The sequence below is a fragment of the Heterodontus francisci genome, chromosome 30, assembly GCF_036365525.1.
Source record: "Heterodontus francisci isolate sHetFra1 chromosome 30, sHetFra1.hap1, whole genome shotgun sequence".
Lineage (NCBI taxonomy): Eukaryota > Metazoa > Chordata > Chondrichthyes > Heterodontiformes > Heterodontidae > Heterodontus > Heterodontus francisci.
The window spans coordinates 5,407,787-5,433,047 of NC_090400.1; the positions used below are offsets into that span (position 1 = coordinate 5,407,787).

General features: G+C 44.3%; 1 protein-coding gene across 1 annotated transcript in view; it reads left to right on the forward strand.

The window, feature by feature from the left end:
* Positions 1–4,229: 4,229 nt before the first annotated feature.
* LOC137346460 (multidrug and toxin extrusion protein 1-like) overlaps positions 4,230–25,261 on the forward strand; it is a 69,401-nt gene continuing 48,369 nt past the window's right edge. The window contains exons 1-4 of the mRNA XM_068009911.1: positions 4,230–4,379; positions 4,999–5,100; positions 16,097–16,165; positions 20,150–20,298. Coding sequence (XP_067866012.1) covers positions 4,233–4,379; positions 4,999–5,100; positions 16,097–16,165; positions 20,150–20,298 — 467 coding nt within the window. The 5' untranslated portion in view covers positions 4,230–4,232. The remainder of the gene's footprint in view (positions 4,380–4,998; positions 5,101–16,096; positions 16,166–20,149; positions 20,299–25,261) is intronic.

The following is a 25,261-nucleotide window of genomic DNA, read 5'->3' on the forward strand; positions in this document are numbered from 1 at the left end:
GATAGTGAGCCGCTGTACGGATGATTGCAGTGGCTCTTTGTGTGCGGCCCACCATTTTTTAAGCTTGCCACCGAGATCGGTGACATGCTCTTAAAATCCAGCCCCTAGTGTGTGTGTATGTGTGTGTGCGTGAAAGTTGGCGCATACTTTATTATTTATTTAACAACAATAAAGTTAACCTCTTACTTTGAAAACCTGACCGATTGGTTCTGGTTTTGATCATAACAAGTAAGTAATCAAACACCTCCTGAATTGGCCAGAACACCCACTTTAAGAAAGAATTAAACCTGTTGTTGTCAGACAAGGAGAGGGAAAAGAGAGAAGCTTTTTGGCCCCTCCTCACTTGACCGTAGCAATGTAATTGGATGTGTTGTTGGATAAAGATGTTTTATGAAGATTTTTGTTGGTAGATTTTGTTGTTGAATGTTGGCCAAGGGGACTTTGTGTTGGGGAGTTTGAAATGGATGTGACGGTGGGGAATAGTGGGTCCATGTTGGGATGGGGAAGTTAGTTTCAATTTCAGAGGCGCACTGTCTGCTGTCTCTCACCGTGTCCAGTTGCATAGGGTCAATGATGCCTCCTCACTCTCTTCTCTTCCTCTTCCTGCTTTGCCTCTTCTTTCTCAACCTTCACCTCTTCATTGTTCTCCTTCTGCTTATCTTTCCCTTCCTCATCCTTCTCTTCCTCCTTCTCCTGTTCCATTTCTTCCACCTCTTCCTTCCCCTCCTCCTGCTCCACCTCCTCTTTCCCTGAGGTGGCCTCTGGATTGCTGTAGGTTGCGGCTGTGCCCCCATAATGTTCAGACAGTGGAGAACACAGCACACCACCACAAACTGGGAGACCCTCTCTGTCTCGTACTGCAGAGATTCCCGCCGAGCAGTCCAGGCAGGGGAAGTGTTGTTCTGAAGGCCGATTGCCTGCTCCATGATGTTATGCATGGCTCCCTGGCTTTAGGTAAACACCCACTCTGCTTACATGGTGGGTTTGCGGAAGGGGCTCATCAGCCATTTGCAGAGGGGTGGCCCTCGTCCCTCAGCAGCAAACTCTGGATCTTCTCAGAGACCTGAAAATGGTGGATAGGGAAGGGTGTCGTAGGATGACAACATCGTGGCTGCTGCCAGGTATTCACCGAGATGAACTTCTTGGTGGATCACACACCAACTTCACGATTATGGAGTTGTAGCCCTTGCTGTTCCTAAACTTCTCCCCATTGACACGGGAGGCTCACAGAGCCACGTGCTTTCAGTCAGTGGTGCCCTGCATGATCAGGAATCCTGATATCCTAGTGAAGCCACGTGCCCCTGCACCCTGCACTCCCTCCTGAGGGAGAAGAGGATAAAGTCCCCTCGCATTGTGTATTTAGCCTCCATCACCTGCCGGATACTGTGATGCACTCCATATTGTGAAATATTCATCACATCTTCCACTGCCATCTGGAAAGATCCAGAGGTGTAAAATGTGAGAGCAACGGTGAGCTTCACAGCCACTGGGAGGGTTGTCCTCACCCTGGGGTGAGATTCCAGGTTGGGCTGAAGGAGGTGTCACAGCTCTGTGACCACCTCCTTGGTAAACCTGATCCACGTCAGGTATTGGCTCATAGGAATGTAGCAGTTTTCTCCTGGAAGACCAGTGATGGGTTGGGCCTTTGATGGAGAACCCTCCTCCAGCTCCCTCTACCTCCTCTGTTCCACCTGATGGTCATGTTGCAGACTAAGAGGTACAGCAACAAGTGCCCTCATTCCTGGGTCCAGTCCTCCTCTCTCCTCCCTGACTGTAATCACCAACTGCCACAAAACACCTCCAAAAACAACACTCCACACAGCTTCCACCAACTCTGGCTGAACACATGGAAGTGAAAAACACCTCACCTGCAACATGCTGACTGATCCTTTAAATAGGCCTAGTTCAGGGCCCATCTTGCCTTTCTGCACTTGTTTAATCATGACTGTGTGGTCCAAGTTTGCAACCCTGGCATCGCATCACTCAGTTAGGCAGTGTAACATGAGGATAATGTCCATCCACAGCATTACAGCGCACACAGGAGACGTACCTGTGTGTGCCCTTCCTCTGTACTAAAACTGTGTGGGCCGTGCAGGAAGCAGCCAGCAGTGCGACTCACACTCAGTAAGCGGCTCGAGGCCTCGGTAGCGGCGTTACGCAAAACAATTTTTCATCCATCAAATTGTTAAGGGGTTTGACAGGGTGCATGCTGGGAGGATGTTAGCCCTGGCTCAGGAATCTAGAACACGGGGTCACAGTCTCAGAATAAGGGGTCGGTCGTTTAGAACTGAAATGAGGAGAAACGTCTTCGTTCTAAGGATTGTGAACCATTGGAATTCTCTAACCCAGAGAGCTGTGAATGCTCAGACATTGAGTATATTCAGGCAGAGAGTGAGAGGTTTTTGGGCAATAAGACAATTAAGGGAAACGGGGATGGTGCAGGAATGTAGAGTTGAGATGGAAGATCAGCATTAATTACAACTGATTAATTTCCTGCCATTTTTCCTTCTTCGTACAGAGCCTTAAAACATAATATTTTAAATTTAAAAAAGTTTTTTGTGTTACTTTTTGTGTCATCTTAAATGACATCATACTACTTAGGAACATCTAGTACATATTTGACTTGAAAACACTTTGGGCTGGCATGAGGTTGTGACAAATGCTGTAAAAATGCAAAACCTTCTTTTACATGCTCACGCAATGCAGACTGAGCTGTTGGTCTGTGCTGTGTTGTGAGGTCAATAAACCAGATAAAGTTCTAAAGTGAACATCGTTCCCTCCCTCAATTCACCCGTCTGTCACCACCACCCCCCCCCCCCCCCCCCAACTCCCCCAACCCATAAGAAGCAGAGAACCATTGCAGACAAAATGTGAACTTTAGTTTGCACATACAGAAATGCATGTCACAACAGGAAAGATTACAAGGAATAATATTTGGAAAACTTGCTCCTATTATGTGCTTTTAGTACTCATTAACATGTTGCTGGGAATAGTTTCCAAAATTTGAAAAGAAACACTCCAGACAATTCACAGTGTGTTTAGGCTCTCTGTCGCTGTCTTTGTTTTATAATTATCCAGAGCTGTGGAAATCTCAGTGCAGCTCATGATCTCCACTCTTGTAAATGACATGGACAGTTACATATACTGCATTGTACCAATGGGACATTGAAATTATGGTTGTCTGTTGTTGACATTGGGTCACTTATTAAAAACCTGGCTTGGAAGTAGCAAGAACCAATTGTATCGCAGGCTGCTGACGTTATTAGCAGTCTAATATTAGGTCACCTGATATGTCTCTTTTACTGGTAAATAGTCTGCAGATTGGAGAACAATCAATATCCTGTTGATCCAGGGGTAAATGCATTGTCTGCACTGTTACTAATCTGTACAGATTGGGCAAGTGCCAATCCTGTTGATAGATTGTTTGGTTGTGTGAGTGCATCACAGTTGCACTTGAGCCTGTGCTCAATGTCCATGGGTCACTGGATAATGACCTGGAGTGGGAGCCTTGGCTGATTTTTCCACCTCCTCCTTAACCCAGGGCTATCAGATCAATTGTTGCAGCCCCACCAACAGCCCCACTTTGACAATGCTAATACCACAGAGATTAGGATGACATTTGCCCAATCTGTACAGACTAGTAACAGGCCAGACAATACATTTACCCCTGGATCAGCAGGATCTCTTTAATAGACCATTTTATTGATTGTTCTCCAATCTACAGACCATTTACCAGTTAAAGAGACGTATCAGGTGACCTACTATTAGACTGCTAATAACGTCAGCAGCCAGCGATGCAATGGGTTCTTGCTATTTCCGAGCCAGAAGGTTGTGGGTTCAAGTCTCACAATGGAACTCGAGGACAAAAATCTAGGCTGACACTCCAACACAGAACTGAGGGAGAGCTGCATTGTCAGAGGTGCCGTCTTTTGGATGTGATGTTAATCGAGCCTGTCTACTCCCTCAGGTGGATGTAAAAGATCCCATGGCACTGTTTGAAAGAAGAGCAGGGGAGCTCTCCCCACTATCCTGGTCAATATTTATCATTCAATCAAAATCACTAAAACAGATTCTCTGGTCATTATTACATTGCTGTTTGAGGGAGCTTGTTATGAGTAAATTCTCAGCCACATTTCCAACATTGCAACAATGTCTACACTTCAAAAGTCGTTTCTAAATGAGAGAAATATAATAACTGCTTTATTTTCATTTTGCAAGGAAGGATTGGAAAAATGGAGAATTCAATGCAACTTAGCTCTGACAATGCTACCCAGACTCGTGGAACCTGTTGTAACCTGTTACTGAGGAAAATTAGGAGATTGATACCCATCAACTTCTGGCAGGAAGTGAAATGTGTTTCCAGACTGGCTGTGCCAATAGTGAGTTTACACCCACTGAACATCTCGTCATATCTTTCATACTCTGCTCTTTCCAGAAACGTATCTAATTCTCCACCAAACCCATTACATAATTAATCTCCTTCAATTAACACATTTATATAATTCAGCTCACCGTGCCCATTTATATAATCCTCTTCAATTAATCCATTTATACAATCATCATCACTGAGCCTATTTATAAAATTCCCTTCACTGATTCTATTTACACAATCCATTTTAATGAACCCATATAAAAAAACACTTCAATGACCTCATCTGCTAACTTATTCCACAACTCCCAACTTAAAAAGTGATAATGCTCCGCTTGACTTTGTTTTTTAACTGCAAAGACCATAATTGCTAATTTGGTGCCTGATATTTGAACCTTTCATCACAGTGAATGATTTCCCTGGATCAACTTTGCCATTTCCATTCAGAATCCAGAAAACCTCAGTGAAATCACCTCAAAATTGTATCTCCTTTTTGAAAAGAAACAATTGTTTTCAGCAAGAAATATGATTGCTTTAATTCGATTATAATTTTATTTGTAAGTGTAAAAGAGTATTATCTAAATTAACTAACCTGTGTATACTATTTATAATTCATTTTCCTTTTACAGTTTTTAACACAGCTGATGATGCGTCTCATAGATGTTGTCAGCTCCGCATTCTGTGGACATTTAGGAAAAGTTGAATTGGACGCTGTTAGTCTTGCCTTAGCGGTAAGTTTACGTTCAGAATGAGCACATTTATTTCATCATAATGTATCCTCTATAAAATTGTGATGGAATTGCATTGCTTCTGTCAGTTTCAGGTTCAGTGCCTTTATCAGCTGTTTATTACTGATAGATGATGAAATCAGCTCCTTGTAATAAAGCCTGGGATTTACCTGCTGGTCTCAATGGAAGAGAAACGAGAGTGTAGCAAATGGCTTCAGTGGCCCTAGATTTAAGAACAGAAAAATCAGCTCAGAATTCCAGCTCATCACCATTGTCAGTGACCCAACCTGGAGTCTGAAATGGGTGGATGTTCGGGTGAGAATGAGACTGGACTCAGTCGTCATGCTGTTCATGTGCAGCTAATCTTCTGCCTGTCACTTGACTCACACATGAAGACTGCTCACTTGTGCAAAGCTTTCAAGGGTTTCTGTGGCCCATGGAACTGTATCAGGAGCAACAACAGCTTGCATTTATATAGCACCTTTAACATCGCGTTGTAATCACTTGGTTCATGGTTTGTATTATTTTAATTTAGAAATTGAATTTTTTTAAGGAATGGGTTATGACCAGGATGGAAAGTGGTCTCGGGTTCCCTCTCAGCCTTCACCTGGTCTTACTGTAACAGGGTTTAATTTTAAACCCATTGTTTTTAGCTCCTTGTTCACCACTTTCCAATTATCAGGCAAAGAAACCAGCACAAACAGGCTTTCTTAGGTTTAAAGAAGAAAAGTTGAAGTTTATTCAACTTAACTCTAATTCGCTTGACGTCTACAGATACACGACACACCCATGCTAGCATGCATATGTGGTACACACATACAAATAGAGACAGAAAAGAACAGAAGAAAACTAAAGTGGAAAAGTTTGAGGCAATATCTGAAGAGTTTTTGTGACGGTTTTTCGAGCTCACTGCAGAGTCCTTGATTGTAGGTAGATCTTGATTTTTGTTGGGTTCCAGTATTCTTCTTAAACCTTGTTTGATGTAGGAGACTTTTCTCTCTTGGGGTTCTTGTGTCTTTTGAGGCTTGTGAGAAAGAGATGGGAGCAGGCAGACAGGAGGGGCTGTGGCGAGCCAGCCAGGAGAGATCTTCTCAGTCCAGGAGCATTCTGCTTTCTGTCCAAACTGTTTGTAAAAATTCAAAAAACACAGGATGCCCAGCAGGTTAGTCATGTAACTACTGGTTTGACCATGTCCGTTTCTGTATTCAGCCATCTTAGCAGTCAACATGGAATGCGAGCTCCCCCACCTTCAATGTCTGGTGATCAAAAGTCTATTGTGCGTTGAATGTGTCAGGGAATGGCTGCTTTATCCTTCCACATGTTAATATACAAATGTCTTTTCCAGCCATGGCTGATCTGTTTGACAAGTCCTTTCTTCACTCCAGTAACAGTTTAATTTTGTCATGAACATTGATTTTAATGTGCGTCATTCTTGGCAGGTGGGGGCCTAGCATGACAGAAGACAAATGAAACACCTGGTTTGATAAGCTGGCAAACAAACCTAGGGTGGTTACAAATCAAAATGTAGCCCCTGTTTAATTTGTTTCTTCATTCGTTGGTGTCATTCCCTTCCCAGAAGGTTGACTGTGATGAATCTCCACCTCTGTCCTGTCCTGTCCTGTCCTTACACATTCTGCATAGGTCAGCTGCATCCAGTCGATTATATCTGTCATCTATTTTCTTCTCTGCTTCCCTCTCCGACATTTTCCATCGATCTTTCCTTCCAATAATTGTCTCTGTCTACCTTCTGCTCTAATGATGTAACTGAAGTATTGTATCATTCTCTCTTTGATGTTATGCACTAAATTCCTCTTTTCTCCAGCCAATTCTTGCACTTCCTCATTCATCTTTCTGTCTGTGTAAGATATGCAGAACATCCTCCGATATGTCCACATTTCAGATGCTTCCAGCTTACCAATAGTCTCTTTGTTTGTTGTCCGTGTCTCAGAGGCAATAAACATAGAAGACAAAATATATCACCTCAGCATTCTTCTCCTCAGATTCAAGGTCAGTTTCTTTGATGTTAACAAGTCCTTCATTCTGACAAAGCTGGTCTTGGCTATCTCAATGCTCCTTTGGATCTCACAATCACATTTCCCATCATCTGTGATAACCTGTCCAAGGTATATAGACTTTTACACTTGTTCCAGGACTTGTCCATTTATTTCAATTTTCACTTCTGGGGTTCGGTCTCTGCTTGTCACTATTGTCTTGGTTTTCTTCACAGTCATTCTTAATCCATATTCCACACTCCTTACATTCACTTTGTTCACTATTTCTTGTGGTGCCTTTTCTGAATCTGCAATCAGTGCAGTGTCATCTGCATATCTCAAGTTGTTAATGGTCAACCTACCAATGTTGCAACCTGGTAGATGTTCTATGTCTCTGACGATCACTTCAGTGGACAGGTTCAACAGTTTTGGAGACATAACACATCACTGACACACTCCTTTCTTGATTGGGAAACTGTCTGGCAAGCCACTATCAAGTCTCATCACTGCTGATTGCTTTCAATACAGATTCTGAATTATCCTTTTATCACTGTTGTCAATTTCTGATTTGTTTAAGTACTCCATTATTGTCTGATGGTAGAGTCTATCAAGTGCCTTCTCATAGTCTATAAAGCATACATACACAGGTTTTTATACTTCCAGATATCTTTTGATTATACTCTCAACTTAAAGATGACCTCTCTCGTTCCTTTCTTTGATATTTATCCTGACTGACTGTCATCTATCTCTGCTTCTACAGACTGGTCATTTCTTTCCAAAATGATTATTAAAATCATTTTCATCACATGGTTTATGGGGCTTATTGTCCTGTCGGAAAACTCTCGGGCTTTTGGTTTCTTTGGGAGCTTACTGAAGACTGTCTTGCAGGCCACCACCTGCCAAGAATGAGGCAAATTAATTTCGCCACATGGACATTAAATTTCAAATTGTTGCTGGGAAGGAGAGAAGGCCTGTTACAAGGCCTGTTGCTTGGCTAGCAAAAAAACATTTGCATACTAACAGACATTGAAGGCAGGGAAGAGCATTCCATTCCCTGCTAAGATGATACAATACACAGAGCCAAGATGTGGTCAGACCAGTAGTCACATGACTAACCTGCATGGCAATCTGGGGGTTTTCTGAATTGTACAGTTTGAATTGAGAGCTGGCAGAAAGCAGAATGCTCCTGGACTGAGAAGATCTCACCTGGCTGGCTTGCCACAGCCTCTCCTATGTGCCTGCTCTCAACTCTTTCTCATAAACCTCTGAATCCACTGAAGACACATGAACTCCAAAAGAGAAAAGTCTCCTACAGTGATCAAGGTTTAAGAAGAATACTGGGCCCCAACGAAAAGCAAGATCTACCTACAATCTAGGAAGCTACAGTGAGTTCGAAGAACTGAAACAAAAACTCTTCCGATATTGCCTCAAATGTTTCCACTTTATTTTCCTCTGCTCTTTTCTGTCTCTATCTGCATGTGTGTATCATATATGCATGCTAGCTTGGGTGCATCGTGTATTTGTAGGCGTCAACCCAATTAGAGTTTGTTTAAGTTGAATGAATTTCAACTTTTTTTCTTTAAACCTAAGAAAGCCTGTTTGTGTTGGTTCCTTTACATTATAATTGGAAAATGGTGAACAAAGATTCACCAAGCGGGAGGTTTTTTTTTAGAACATTACAGCGCAGTACAGGCCATTCGGCCCTCGATGTTGCGCCGACCTGTGAAACCATCTGACCTACACTATTCCATTTTCATCCATATGTCTATCCAATGACCACTTAAATGCCCTTAAAGTTGGCGAATCTACTACTGCTGCAGGCAGGGCGTTTCACGCCCTTACTACTCTCTCAGTAAAGAAACTGCCTCTGACATCTGTCCGATATCTATCACCCCTCAACTTGAAGCTATGTCCCCTCATGTTTGCCATCACCATCCGAGGAAAAAGACTCTCACTATCCACCCTATCTAGCCCTCTGATTATCTTATATGTCTCTATTAAGTCACCTCTCCTCCTCCTTCTCTCCAACGAAAACAACCTCAAGTCCCTCAGCCTTTCCTCGTAAGACCTTCCCTCCATATCAGGCAACATCCTAGTAAATCTCCTCTGCACCCTTTCCAAAGCTTCCACATCCTTCCTATAATGCGGTGACCAGAACTGCACGCAATACTCCAGGTGCGGTCTCACCAGAGTTTTGTACAGCTGCAGTATGACCTCGTGGCTCCGAAACTCGATCCCCCGTCTAATAAAAGCTAACACACCATATGCCTTCTTAACAGCCCTATTAACCTGGGTAGCAACCTTCAGGGATTTATGCACCTGGACACCAAGATCTCTCTGTTCATCTACACTACCAAGAATCTTCCCATTAGCCCAGTACTCTGCATTCCTGTTACTCCTTCCAAAGTGAATCACCTCGCACTTTTCTGCATTAAACTCCATTTGCCATCTCTCAGCCCAGCTCTGCAGCCTATCTATGTCCCTCCGTACCCTACAACATCCTTCGGCACTATCCACAACTCCACCGACCTTAGTGTCATCTGCAAATTTACTAACCCACCCTTCTACACCCTCTTCCAGGTCATTTATAAAAATGACAAACAGCAGTGGCCCCAAAACAGATCCTTGCGGTACACCACTAGTAACTAAACTCCAGGATGAACATTTGCCATCAACCACCACCCTCTGTCTTCTTTCAGCTAGCCAATTTCTGATCCAAAGCTCTAAATCACCTTCAACCCCATACTTCCGAATTTTCTGCAATAGCCTACCGTGGGGAACCTTATCAAACGCCTTACTGAAATCCATATACACCACATCCACTGCTTTACCCTCATCCACCTGTTTGATCACCTTCTCGAAAAACTCAATAAGGTTTGTGAGGCACGACCTACCCGTCACAAAACCGTGCTGACTATCGCTAATGAACTTATTCTTTTCAAGATGATTATAAATCCTGTCTCTTATAACCTTTTCCAACATTTTACCCACAACCGAAGTAAGGCTCACAGGTCTATAATTACCAGGGCTGTCTCTACTCCCCTTCTTGAACAAGGGGACAACATTTGCTATCCTCCAGTCTTCCGGCACTATTCCTGTCGACAATGACGACATAAAGATCAAGGACAAAGGCTCTGCAATCTCCTCCCTAGCTTCCCAGAGAATCCTAGGATAAATCCCATCTGGCCCAGGGGACTTATCTATTTTCACACTTTCCAAAATTGATAACACCTCCTCCTTGTGAACCTCAATCCCATCTAGCCTAGTAGCCTGAATCTCAGTATTCTCCTCGACAACATTTTCTTTCTCTACTGTAAATACTGATGCAAAATATTCATTTAACACTTCCCCTATCTCCTCTGATTCCACACACAACTTCCCACTACTATCCTTAATTGGCCCTAATCTAACTCTAGTCATTCTTTTATTCCTGATATACCTATAGAAAGCCTTAGGGTTTTCCCTGATCCTATCCACCAATGACTTCTCGTGTCCTCTCCTTGCTCTTCTTAGCTCTCCCTTTAGATCCTTCCTGGCTAGCTTGTAGCTCTCAAGCGCCCTAACTGAGCCTTCACGTCTCATCCTCACATAAGCCGCCTTCTTCCTCTTGACAAGAGGTAAAAACATAATGGCCAGAATTTTATGCCACCCCAGCGAGACGGATGGTGGCCGGAGATGGGTGGCATAAAATGGAGCGGGAGGCTCCGGGAGGCCTTTTCGACCTGCTCCTGCCCCGCCCACTTTAAGTAGGGCTGGGGTGGGGCGAGAAATGGGTCGTCCTCCCCAGGCCAATCAAGGCCCTTAAGTTGCCAATTAATGGCCACAAGGGCCTTCTCCTGCCTCCACGCAGATTTTACCCGTGGCAGGCGGTTGTCCTGGAGCCGTAAAAGGCCCTCTAATAAAAGAAGGTGGCCTCTCAGCACCCCGGAGATGGGCCCCGACAAACAGGCACAGGGTGCCCGATTGAGGGTCAACCCCGCTTCCCTAACAACCCCTTGGACCCAAGACGACCCCTTTCTCCCCACAAATGACCACCCTTGCCTTGCCAGGGCATGACCAATTACCCCTGGCAATACAACCCAAACTTACCTGCACTCCTGGCTCCAAGTCCTCGGCTGGGATGCCGTCCCAGCAGTGGCCACCGCTGCCGGTAGCACTGCTGGGACGAAGAGCTGCCGACCCGATGATTGGCCACAGCTCAATGAGGCGGGACTTCCTCCTTAAAGCAGGTGGAAGCCATGCCTCGGACCAATTAAAGCCTAGGGACCTGTAAAATGCAGAACGGATCCCCAGGCGAGGTGGAAGCGGGTTTGTCAACAACTTTTACGTGGGTGGCCAGCTCCTGTCGGCCCGATGTAAAATCCAGCTCAGTGTGTTTAAAAAAGACCAGTTGAAGGCTGAAAGGGAACCCTAGACCTCTTTCTCACCTGGTCGTCACAGAGATTTGGGTGCTAGTGTCCGGAATTGACTCACAGACAAATGAGAGAAATTGGAAGTGGGAAGTCAAATTGTTCCCAATCAAAAAGAGCAAGATTTCAATATAGGTTTTCTTGTGGTTGTGTGTGCTTGTATACAAACATGTCTGCAACTGAAGCGAGTAGCTCTCCGAGCCAGGGTGAAGTAACTTGGGATAAGTTAAAAGCATTGTCTATGGAGGAGTTGAGGAAAATGGCTGAGCAGTGTGGGATCAGTGTACATGGCAAGACTTAGGAAATCTGAACTCCTAATGCTGGTGGCCAACCATTTTTTCCTTGAATCTGACGGGGCAGAAGCAGTGTTAGAAGTAGACCCAGGCAGGGTACTGCTAGCAAAGATACAATTGGAACAAAGGAAACTTGAATTAGAAGACAGAAAAAAGAAATAGAGGGACAGGAAAAAAAGATAGAGAAGCTGGAGAGGGATAAAGGAAGAGCTTTCCAGAAGGAGTGTGAAGAGAGAGAGAGAAAAAAAAACACATTCTGGAAGGAATGCGAAGAAAGAGAAGTGAAGCGGCTTGAGTTAACTAGGGGCTGACAGAGAACCCTCGTGAAAGCATGGCCAATATGGAGGAGCGTAATTCAGGGCTGGGTACAGAATTGTTAAAACTAGCCCAATTAATTCCAAAATTCAATGAGGAAGATGTAGAAGAATTTTCTGTCCTTTGAGAAACTGGCAAAGCAGCTAAAATGGCCACCTGAGACCTGGTCTCTTTTACGACAAAGCAAACTAACTGGCAAAGCCTGTGAGGTTAATTCCCTGTTGCCAGATGAGAGTTCATCAAATTACAAACTGACCAAAAATGCTATCCTCGGGGCATATGAGTTAGTACCCGAAAGCCTATTGCCAAAAGTTTAGAACCCTCAAGAAGCAAGCTAATCAAAATTATCTGGAGTTTGAAAGAAGTAAGCAGCTGGCTTTGACCAGTGGCTGAGGGCTCTTAAAGTACAGCTCAGCTATGAGAATCTCAGAGAAGTAATTCTGTTAGAGGAATTTAAAAACTCTCTCCCATTCTCAATAAAGACCCATGTAGAGGAGCAGCGGGTTCAGAGAGTCTGCCAAGAGGCTGTTCTGGCCGATGAGTTTCCTTTAATTTATAAGTCAGTTTCCCAGGGGAGAACTTTTCCTAGTCACCCCCACAAATCCGAAAAGGACAAAGGGTGGTAAGGTGATATCTGCCCGGGAAGGTGATATCTGCCCAGGCAGTCCTGGAAGAGAAAGGAAAGTAGGAGACACAGGGGGCCCTCCTCTAGCCAAAAAGAAAGGTGCTGTGAGCAAGTGTGAGACCGAGAGACCTGTGTGCTTCCATTGTAATAAAGCAGGGAATTTAAAATCTGACTACTGGAAACTAAAGGGAAAACCTGCAGGGTTAATCAGGGCACACTCAGCTCAGTGAAGAAAGGAAGCTGATGGTAAGCAAAGCAGAACAAGCTGTGGCTTTAACTGCAGTAAGAGTGCAACACAGGAAGCTTACTACTGCAAGTGCAAGGAAATTTAATAGGATTCCTGAAGGCTACCAGAGTTTTGTGTCCGAGGGAAAAGTAACCCCATACCTCTCGAGTGGGCCAAGCAAGCCCATAGTAATTCTCGGGGACACAGGGGCCACTAGATCCCTTTGACTGGGAAAAGGTCTGACCTTTCCCCTAGAGAGTGCAGTGAACACCAAAATGGTGATGAATGGTATTGGAGGGCAGTGAATGCCTGTAGCTGTACATCGGGTGCTCCTGGAGTGTGACCTAGTTTCGGGAACAGTGACCGTAGGGATTGTCCCTAGTTTGTCTGTGGACGGGTTGACCTGCTCCTAGGTAATGATCTGGCGGGGATGAAGGTGGTAGCACCCCCCAGTAGTGAAAGAAGGACGCAGGAGGTCAGAGAGACAGGGCGGTGGCAGGAGACGGACCCCTGTAGTTTCCCTGAATGTGTAGTGGCTCAGGGGCCATGATCAAATCAGCTTCCCCAGAGGAGACTGAATTAGCCTTGCAGACAAATGACCATGAGGTCTGCCTGCCTGAGACTTTCTTTGGAACGGTAGGAGACCCAGGGAATGAATTAATGTATTTTCCCTAGGTGAGGCTCAGTGAGCCAACCCAGTATTGAGAGTTAGCACAGGCTGCCCAGTCTGAAAGTGAAGCAGAGGGAGTCCCTGATTGTGACCACTTTCGAATGAGGTACTGATGAGGAAATGGTATTCTCCTCACAGACCTGAGAGCAAGGAGTGGACAGTAGTTCAGCAGTTAGTGGGGCGGCAGAGGTACTGAAGAGAGACTGCAGTGGCTGTACAGGCCGTTATACGAAAGACCAAAGGTTGTATCAGACAGCTGTTTGACTGGCTAAAACTCCACAATGATGTGGTGGAGTACTGCAAGAGTTGCCAGGTTGAGGAGAAACCCCAACCTACAGTGAAACCTGCACCCCTAAGTCCTGTACCGGTGTTGGGAGGACCCTTCAGCAGACGGCTGATGAACTGTAAGGAACCCCCACCGAGAACAAAAAAGGACAGACAGGCACGAGGCTGGCAAAAGGTTAGACAGGGAAGGTGAAAAAGTGACCAAGAGGGCAGGTTAAAGGAAGCCCAGGTGGATCCGCTGCAGGATTTCTAGCCTCTGACCTGCTCTTGTAGCCACGGTATTTATATGGCTACTCCAGTTCAATTTAGGTCAATGGTAACCCCCAGGATGTTAATAGTGGGGGATTCAGCAATGGTAATGCCGTTGACTGTTTAGGGGAGATAGTTAGATCCTCTCTTGTTGGAGATGATCATTGCCTGGCATTTGTGTGGCGTGAATGTTACTTGCCACTTATCAGCCCAAGCCTGGATATTGTCTAGGGATAATGAAAACCCTACAAAAAGTGTGGATGAGAAAAGTTTACAGTTTGTTCTCACTGGTTGAAACAAATCCTGGTGGGAAAGGACATCTCTGAAATTTAAATGTGTGGATGCAAGTCATCAACTGTCTGTTTTACAAAAAGAAATGCATGTACAAAGACATTTCAGGGGCCCAAGAAGAAGGCCATCTCACAATGTAACACTTTGTACAGAATATGGAGTTTCCTGATTTAATTTTGTTTGAAAATTCAGTTACACAAAGAAACGGTAATTTTTATTTAGAGAGAGAAGGGAATCCTTTAATTCTGTATTAATTGTAATGTACACCACACACAATGTGTGCTGATACAACAGTCATGGTCTAACTCTGAAGAGCTGTAAAAAATGAACTTTGTCTTGTTTTAAAAAGTGACCAATTGTCCAAAATGGTCACTGAAGAAAAAGAGGATTGGCCTTTTGTGTATTCAAACAGTCTGACAAAGACAAAGGACAAATCTTCAAAGCTAAAAGGTGTGTGAATGGGACCAATCCTACACCTATCCAAAAACATTACAGAATTGAATGTCTTCTTCTGAAACAATTGAGGTGTGAAGTAGCCATGTCCTGGGCCATTGTGCGATCACCATGGGGGAGGAAACCAGAGTGTGTCCGAACAGGAGGCGAGAGATAACAGCTTATCCTTAAAAAAAAAGAGACAGACAGAGAGAGAGGGACCGACAATGGTGAGAAACAAATCTAACAACCGACATTCCAGCAAGTCAGAAAGCACATGCCCTACTGAAAAAATCTGACATCTACATTATACAGCAATGAGGATGAGAAGTAACCTACCATTTTTTAACAGAACCTTCAGTCAAGAGAGAAATCTACAAACATCTTAGGCCTGCATCCATCTAGAACTTGGTTCTCAAGAGAACAGGTTTATCATAACCTTTCCGCCCACTGAAAGCCATCTTCCCTTTTCACTTCTCTATCTGTTTATTCTTTTGAGTGTGTGTGTGTGTGCATGAGAGAATGCATGAGTGGATCCGGTTGCAGCACTTTTGGGATCAGGAATGTTAATCAACAAACGCATTATTTTATGCTCTTGAAAACCTACAAGAAAATCTATCGCTATCTGGTTATTTGAGAATAAACCACCAAAGGGCTAAACTCTAATACAAATACACTTGCTGCAGTCAGGTGGGGAGTTGAACATTGGGAACCACCCGTATCACATCACCTGGTCATTACATAATTCTGTTTAATCGTCTGCAGTGGTTGGGCAATAACTAGGAATTCATTTGAGCCTTTTAAAGTAGACACAGACTAGAACTACGGTTGGTGGTTTAGGAAGTGTATGTTAAGATAAATGTCTACAAAGATTGGCTCCAGTTTCCGCCTTCACCAACTGGCTTTCTGGAATAGAACACAGGGATCATGGTATATGGGATTCTGAGGAAGTTTGGGCAGGAAAAGCTGTGAGTTTTAGATGACCTCAAGTTTAGGGAGGGTGGGAAATTGAAGGTTGGTCAGTTGAGTATTGAAATAGTCAAATCTGGAGGTAAGAAGTGTATTAAAAGTTGGTACCTGATGGAAAGGAGGAGTGAAAAGGGAAAGAATGAGGAACAAAGAAAATTCCTATTTTGTATTTTGTAGCATGTTGCTGGCATCTATGATGATGGTGTTAAATGTTCTTTTTCTATTCTTTATTTCTTTTGTACAGGTAATATCTGCATCAGGGATCATGATAGGTATAGGATTGTCCATAGCATGTGACACACTCATATCCCAGGTAGGTGCCGTTAACTCCAGGCTGTACAGTGGGCAGTGATGAACCTCTTGTGCAGCAAAAATTAATTCATTATATCAGAGAACAATGGGGGTGTGAATTTGGTTTCCATAGCGCTGCTGCAAGTGGTGATATGTAAGCCTTGTGCCCTCCTGGAGATACAGACTGTGCTATCAGCTTCTTCCACCATGGCCCGCATGGCAGGCTGTGTTGAGAAGGGTGCCCATGCGGGCGTCCCTGTGTGTGCCAGAAGAATGTGAAGTAGCGCTATCCTGACAGCACACACCCTACCAGCTGTTGTGATGTCAGACTTCCTAATTTGGACCAAGCAGGTCCAGGGAACAAGTTTTCTTGTCACTCTGCAAACAGCAAGCATTGAGCTGTAAGACAGGTCTGACACCAGTGTTATTTAAAGGGCCAGGCACCCAACTTGCAGGTAAGGTAATTTTGAAGAACTTCTGCTATTGTAAAGTGTCTGGAAGTGTTTTGGAGGTGTTGTGGTGAGTTCCTAGAGAGTATTGCTGTATCCTCACAGGAAGGGTAGAGGATTAGGTGACCTGTCCACACAAAGGCTACAACAGGTATGGGCATAGCAGTGGCAGTACCACTGGGTCCTCAGCATGTCAGAATGAAGCAGAGGCTGTGAGAGGTCAAGCTCTGCTCAATGCCCTCTACCAACTTGGAGGCAGACTTCTCCATGCCCCTTGACACTGACAGGCAGGCCAATAATGCACCCAGAATCTCAGTATGCATTCCCATCAGCGCTCACCTGAATGTAATCCCATCCAAGTCCTCATCTGAGTCTTCTGCAGCAGAACTCCTCTGTGACTGTGCCCTTCAGGGAGCTGGCAAATGAACCCCGGCCTGGCTGCAGCCCACTTGTGCCCAGACGACTCTTCACATGCTGACCCCAACTCTATGATAGCCTCCGAGGTACGTGCAGATCCAGCATCTGAGCTGGTGGCTGCGAGTGTCTGATCAATTGACAGGGTCTCTTTATCAGTGGAATGGTGTTGCTCTCTCTCTTCCACCTTCAGCTGCTGTGGCTGAGCAGGTGGCAGTTTTGCCTGTTTAAAAGCAGAAACTCAGAAGGGGAAGGTTGGTGTGGGGTGGGAAGAAAGAGGTCCATGGACCCCATCAGCAGCTTGCTCTTCATGGGAGATCCCAGGATGAGGGTGAGTGGCAGTTAAGAAGGGGCATAAGAACAACAAAGAACAGTACAGCACAGGATCAGGCCATTCGGCCCTCCAAGCCTACGCCGATCTTGATGCCTGCCGAAACTAAAACCTTCTGCACTTCCGGGGACTGTATCCCTCTATTCCCATCCTATTCATGTATTTGTCAAGATGCCTCTTAAACGTCACTATCGTACCTGCTTCCACCAACTCCCCCAGCAACAAGTTCCAGGCACTCACCACCCTCTGTGTAAAAAAAAAAAAACTTGCCTCGCACATCACCTCTGAACTTTGCCCTTCGCACCTTCAACCTATGTCCCCTAGTAACTGACTCTTCCACCCTGGGAAAAAGCTTCTGACTATCCAGTCTGTCCATGCCACTCATAACTTTGTAAACCGTTATCAGGTCACCCCTCCACCTCCGTCCTTCCAGTGAAAACAATCCGAGTTTATCCAACCTCTCCTCATAGCTAATGCCCTCCAGACCAGGCAACATCCTGGTAAACCTCTTCTGTATCCTCTCTCCAAAGCCTCCACATCTTTCTGGTAGTGTGGCGACCAGAATTGCACGCAATATTCTAAGTGTGGCCTAACTAAAGTTCTGTACAGCTGCAGCATGACTTGCCAATTTTTGTACTCTGTGCCCCGACCGATGAAGGCAAGCATGCCGTATGCCTTCTTGACTACCTTATCCACCTGCGTTGCCACTTTCAGTGACCTGTGGACCTGTACGCCCAGATCTCTCTGCCTATCAATACTCCTGAGTGTTCTGCCATTTACTGTCTACTTCCCACCTGCATTAGACCTTCCAAAATGCATTACCTCACATTTGTCCGGATTAAACTCCATCTGCCATTTCTCCGCCCAAGTCTCCCAACTGATCTATATCCTGCTGTTGTGTTGTCTGCAAACTTACTCATCAGACCAGCTACATTTTCCTCCAAATCATTTATATATACTACAAACAGCAAAGGTCCCAGCGCTGATCCCTGCGGAACACCACAAGTTACATCCCTCCATTCAGAAAAGCACCCTTCCACTGCCACCCTCTGTCTTCTCTGACCGAGCCAGTTCTATATCCATCTTGCCAGCTCACCTCTGATCCCGTGTGACTTCACTTTCTGTACCAGTCTGCCATGAGGGACCTTGTCAAAGGCTTTACTGAAGTCCATATAGGCAGTAACATACCGTCATCCTGAATGCTCTTGGCGACACTGGATGACACGGGCTCTAGTGCAGCCAATCCCATAATGCAGAGAATTATCTGCACCATAGGGTTCAGGAAATGGATGCATCTTGGCTCCCACCAGTTCTGCTCTGCTCCTTTTCTATTGTTTGCCACCTTGTCCTGTGAAAGAGAATATCAGTGATTGTGTAGCACTATGTTCGGGTGATCTGCCTGCCATAGCTGAATAGCTTTAGGTATGTGGAGGCAGCAAGTGGTGAATGTGAGGCTGGCAGCATTGTTAGGTGTGTGAGGGTGAGGTGGATTATCTGGATGTTCCGTGTGTGCCCTCAGTGCTGGGACTGCTGCTGGGTGAGTGATGGGGGTGTGGTGTATTGAACAGATACTGATGGTGTGGTGGGTAGGAGATGTTAATGTTAAGCTGCAGTCAATGACCATGACCACTTGTGTGAGGTCATTGGACTTCCTGTGGAACTGCTGCCAAATCCTCGGGGCCAGAGTCCGGAAGCTGAACCTCCCTGGACACCTGCTCTCACTCCTTTGAGGGTTGTCCTTGAGGATCTCCTGACCCTCTACAGAACAATGGTGTGTGCCATCCTGTCCATCTCCATCACTAATGATTAACCCTCACCCTAACCCCTCCAATCACACACCATCCTGACTGGGAATTTATCATTGTTCCTTCACTATTGCAGTGTCAAAATCCTAGAACTTCCTCCCTAACTGTGAGTGTACCTACACCACATGGACCTCATCAGTTCAAGAAGGCAGCTCAGGAGCACTTTCTGAAGGCCAATTAAGGATGTGCAATAAATGCACATGTTCTGATGAAGGGTCACTGACCCGAAACGTTAACTCTGCTTCTCTTTCCACAGATGCTGCCAGACCTACTGAGTGGTTCCAGCATTTCTTGTTTTTGTTTTGGATTTCCAGCATCCGCAGTATTTTGCTTTACAATAAATGCTGGACTTGTCAGTAACGCCCACATCCCATAAAAGAATCAAAAAAGTCAAAACATTTTAAAAATGCAGCACTGCCCTTCAAATGAAAGCTTGCAGAGGTCAACTGCTGCATTGAAGTAGAATCATCAGACAGATTGGACAACAATTGGAGATTGATTAACAATTGAGCATTCTTGCTCAGTCAGAAAGTGATGAATATTGAAGCTGTAAATAGTACAACAAATAAATGTATTGTATACTGCATATGAATTTGGCTTGCTCTAATCTGCAACAATGGGAAAATTAAAGAGAAGATTATATTACTGAGACAGCAGTGAATTACGAAGAGGTGATTTCTACATTTACAATTGCCTTAAAGAAACTTGTGCTAAAAGAAAAACTTACCTTTATATAGCATCTTTCATCGCCACAGAACATTCTAAAGTGTTTACAGTCTTTGAAGTGTAATTACTGTTGTAATGTAGGAAACACAGCAGCTCATTTGTACACAGCAAGCTCCCATAAACAGAAAAAGTGTTTTGGTTAAGTGAGAGAAATATTTTAATCTTCTAATTTTTTACAGTTTGTTGCAGTCGGTCTGTGTCGAATCAATGGCATCGATCAGAATGTTAATGAACAATATCGATAGAACTCACTTTAACTAAACTTTTGTTCTGATTTTTAGACGGTTGGCAGTAAGAACTTGGAGCGAATTGGAGTGATTCTCCAAAGAGGGATTCTCATTCTCATGATAACCTGTTTTCCCTGCTGGGCCATCTTCGTAAACATTGAGCACATTTTATTGGCTATCAAACAATCTCCTGCAGTAGCCAAGTGAGAGTCTTATCTATTTTTTATGACAAAAGAGAATAAAATGACGGCATTAGTGTGAAAGAAAGAAGCCATCCCAGGTTTGTGGCCCAAAGACAGAGTGTGTTCATGAACATAGAAATTTTGGTCAAAGAGTGTTAGGACTGAGGTTCCAACTTGCATATTTACATATAGGGCTGGATTTTAAGAGCCTGCCGCCGATCTCGGTGGCGAGCTCAAAAAGGGCCGCATGCCAAGGGGCTGCCGCGATCACCCGTGTAGTGACTCATTTAAATAGCTGGAGTGGCCCTGCCCCGCCCCCAATCATGTGGATTGGACGGGCTGTCCGTCCCTGCCAATGGCGTTAGCTGCCTGTGCACAGGTGCTGACACCATTTTTAAAGGGCAGACAGCCCTGCCGATCAATTTGAATTTTTAAAGCAGTATTCCCCACAAAATGTATGAAATAAATTGCTAAAACCTCTTTCACATCCCCCAATAACAATTACATTAACCATTTGCCCTTCCCCCCCCCCCAATAAACTTAACTTTTAACTGTGACCTAGCCACCCCAAACTGCACAAAGTTTAAAGTTCACCCCTTCCCACCAATCCCTACACTCATTACGTTAATTTGACCCTGTCACCACCACCCCCCCCCACACTGAAATCTTAACATTGCCCCCCCTCCCCCAACCAGTGTCAAACTGGCTTTCCCCGGATGGGGAATTGAAGACGTGGGAATGCCAGCTACCGTGCTGAAGATTGTGGCGGGCTTGGAAGATTTCAGGTAAGTTTTTTTTAAAAATGTATTGATGTCATTCATTTAAATTTTGAAATGCTGCTCCCGTCACCCAGTGGCAGGAGGGAGGAACTGCCACGGAGCCTGCCACCGCCAGGAGGATTGGGCCGAGCCCTCCTGGTGTCGGCCTCTGTGGCGGACCGCTGCCGGACCCATATTCTGACCCCCCCCGCCCCCTGCCCTGGAGCCCCATGTCGTGGGCTTGGTAAAATCCAACCCATATGCTGGATCTTAAGAGACTGCCGCAGATGTCGGTGACGAGCTCAAAAAATGCTAGCCCACCTTTGTGGGCCGTACGCCAAAGAGCTCCGCGATCTCCCGTGCAGTGGCTCATTTAAATAGGTGGGTTAGCCTGCCGCCCACCCCTCCCCCAATCACATGGAGGGGACGGGCTGTCCGTGCCCGGCAATAGCGACAGCTGCCTGTGTGTAGGCACTGGCACCGGTTTTAAAGGGCAGACGCTCTGCAGGCCAATTTAAAATTTTGAAGCATTATACCCGCAAAATTAATGAAATAAATACTAACACCCCTTTCCCACCCCAATAACAATTCAATTAACTATTTGCCCTTCCCCACCAAAAACAAATCTGACCTTCCCCTTCCCAGACTGCACAAAGTTTAAAGTTCACCTCTTCTCACCATTCCCTCCACCCATTGCATTTATTTGACCCCGTCATTCACCCCACCCCCCTGCACTGAAATTCTTAACACCGTCCCCCTCCCCACCAGTGTCAAACTGACTTTCCCCAGGCAGGGAATTGAAGACGTGGGAGTGCCAGCTGCGGTACCAAAGATTATAGTGGACCTGGAAGATTTCGGGTAAGTTTTTTTCAACATTTATTCATGTCATTCATTTAAATATTGAAATGCTGTTCCCCTCACCCAGCAGCGGTGGTGTGGGGGAGGAGCCGTCATTGAGCCTGCTGCCACCGTGAGGGTCAGGCTGGGCCCTCCATGGCGGACTGCTGCCGGAACAATTTTCCGGCCCCCGCCACCACTACCACCAAGGAATTTGACGTAGTGGGCTTGGTAAAATCTAGCCCATAATGTGGGGCTAATCTCAGCTGGATCAGTGTCATGCAGAGGCCAAATTATTTCCTCAATAGAGAGTGGGCCAATGAAATACTGAGTTGACCATCTTGCAGTGGATCCCACCTGGTAACAACATTCAGAGCAGCATTGATAGGGAATAGCAACAAGACTCATGATACAATGTGTATTTGGTACACAGAGTGTAGTGCAGTAGTGCTTGATGTGGTATTATGGATATACATGTCGGCATACACATGAATAATGTAGATCCTGCATCATTTCGGGATAATTGAAGAATACAACATCCTTCTTTCTCAGTAAAAGGCATTGCAAGCTTATTTAATCAGCACAATTTTTCCAAACATGATTCTTCTTTTGGCTACAATAGAAACTTTACAATCAACTATTACAATTAAATGTATAATTCTGAACACATTGAAACTCTTCCATGGCTCATTTTCTTTCAAAGCATTATTTGCGATATTGTTCTGGTGGTAAGATGTTGTGCCTCCATCTCGTGGATTTGGTTGTCGTCATCCCTATCTGCAATTAGTTGACCTCTGTACTGGCAGTGTTGTGTGTATTGTTCCTGGTGTTGTCGAAGTTATGCTTCATGTTGGTGATGTTGTTGATGTTGTGTCACTAGTTGGTCATGTTGCTGATGATCTTTTCTGCTTTACCAGTTCTGGTGTTGGCCAAATATGAATTCAATTCCTTCTCATCTGCTTCCTGGTTTCAGTCTCGATGATGATCGATAATCTTGGAGTCTCAGCTTGACCAACAACTTTTGCTGGGTTCCAGATTTTCGGGATCAGATCTTGTATGTGCACAATTTGTCCCCTCAACAGCTCAGGCAATGAATTGGCATGTTTGCTGAAGTGCTGACATCCTTCTACCTGTGCCTCAGTGATTTACTGTCTTACTTCCTCATGGTCATTTGGAGGATGCATCTTGCTTGGTAGAGTTGTCTTGCATTTTCCACCATTCAGTAGCTCTACAGGATTTCATGTTGGTCTTGAGAGATGTAGCTCAGAGTGAAAATAAGGCAAGGTTTGGGTCTTTCTTTGTCTATCGGCATTTTATGAGGGTCTTCTTGACTGTCTGGACATATCTTTCGATAAAACCGTGTCCTCTTGTGTAATGTGGTGATGACATTATGATGCTGTCTGGAATCCCTTGCTTAGTAAACAGGACTTTTACTGCTATGGTGATTGTTGTAGCTCTCAAATCTTTTACCTTTCTGATGAATGGGAACTTTGAATAATAGTTCGCTTCTATAAGATACCATTATTGGTTGTGCGTGAATAAGTCAGCTCCCAGTGAGATTGTAACTCTGAAGCCTCAAAAGTAGCCTTTGTTACCTTGCTGGTGCTCCACACATATTTTTGTTTTTATTTTCTCCTCTGTTTGAAACAGTCTTCCTTTAAGACTCTTAAAAACAGTGCACCTTTAAGGCAGAGAGAGAAGCTTTTGGATTTCTGAGGCACCGTGTGCCAGCTGCACTTGTTACCTAGTCAATGGCAGGAGAGAGAAGTCACCTGGTGGACTATAACAATTTAACTGTGTGTTAAACAGCTAAAACCAGTTTTGAGAGACTCACGAGTGAAGCATGCTACTGAAGAAAAGAGCTGTCTATTTCTCTCAGCAAAAATTCTACAAGGAGCTACAGGCCAAGTTAATTGCCTCAGGAGGAAATAACTTTCTGAAGAGACCATTTGTATTGCTGAAGTAAAGTTTTAACTGGGAGACTGTTGGTTTTAAAATTCAAGTAGGCCTATTGCTGTGCTCATCATTGAAAGAACTGTTTGATATCTGCTGCAGCCAAAGTGTTTTGAATGCCGATCTACGAAGAGACTGTATCATCAAATCTGCATGGAGAATTTGAGTGGCATTTAATTGTTTTCACATTATAAGATCTTACCCATCAGGAACGCAACCCACAAAGACTTAAATGCCAGTTATTTATTTATTCTTAAAAAGTGCATTTTTAAAACTTTTTTTAAAAAAGGAAACCGGTTAACCATGACTTTTGAGTGTATGTGTGTGAATGGGGAGTTAGGTTAAAATAGAAGTTATAAGGTCTTCAGATTTAGGTTTATCTTAATAGTGTTTAAGATTTAGCATTTAATAAATAGTTAATTTGTTGTTGTCTAAAGATACCTGGTTTGGTCTGTTTTATTCTGGGGGTTACTAGATTGTTTAATTTGTCTGTTTTCTGGTTGGGTGGGAAGACTTTACTAATATGCTGTGATCTGTGGAGTGATGGGACTGAATTGATAGTGCATTGCTCCTGCCTCAGTTATAACAATCTATTCTAGTGGATGATGATCACTCTCCACTGTATTTTCTCCCATAGAGATATGCATGGACTTTCTCACATCTGTACAGCACTGCCAAAAGGTCTCTTTCTCTGTTGGCATATCTGATTTCAGCTGATGTCAGAGTTTTGGCTGTGAATGTTATTGGCTTTCCTTCTTGTACCTGGGTCCCTCCCAGTCCTTTTGTAGAAGCATCTACTTGTAGAGTGACAGGTTTCACCCTGTTGTAGTATGACAGACTTGTCTCCTTGCATATTACTACTTTGAGTTCACTGAAACTCCTCTCATGTGTCTCTGACCACCTTCTCTCATCAGCTCTCATAGGTTTTCTGTGTGCTCTGACATGTGAGGTATGAAAGAGCTCATGTACTGGATCAAGCCAAGGAAACTTCTCAGCTCTTTCTTGTCTCTTGGAGCTTTCATCTCAGAGATAGCTGTGACTTTTTCAGGACTTGATTTGACTCCATCAGGTGTGTAAACCATTCCAAAGAACCGGCATTTTGTCACCTTTACAATGCATTTGCCTGCATTTAGCTTGATCCCATATTTTCTGGTTCTCTTGTGATGGAATATAGGTATAATAGGATTAATTGGGTAGAATTTAGATATAGCTAATATATTATACCTTTTAGAATTAAAGATTGAATAAATGGTCAGTTTTCATGACTTGCTGATATTCCCCTTTAAGAAGGTAGATCAAAAAAAATTCAAGGTCCCTGTTACAATAGAATATGAACCAGAAAACATTCTTAAATTGGGAAATTAATTTCAGTGTCTCTGTTGCCAGGGACTTGGAGGATAAACACACATTGAAATATCCTGTGTGACATCAGTAAA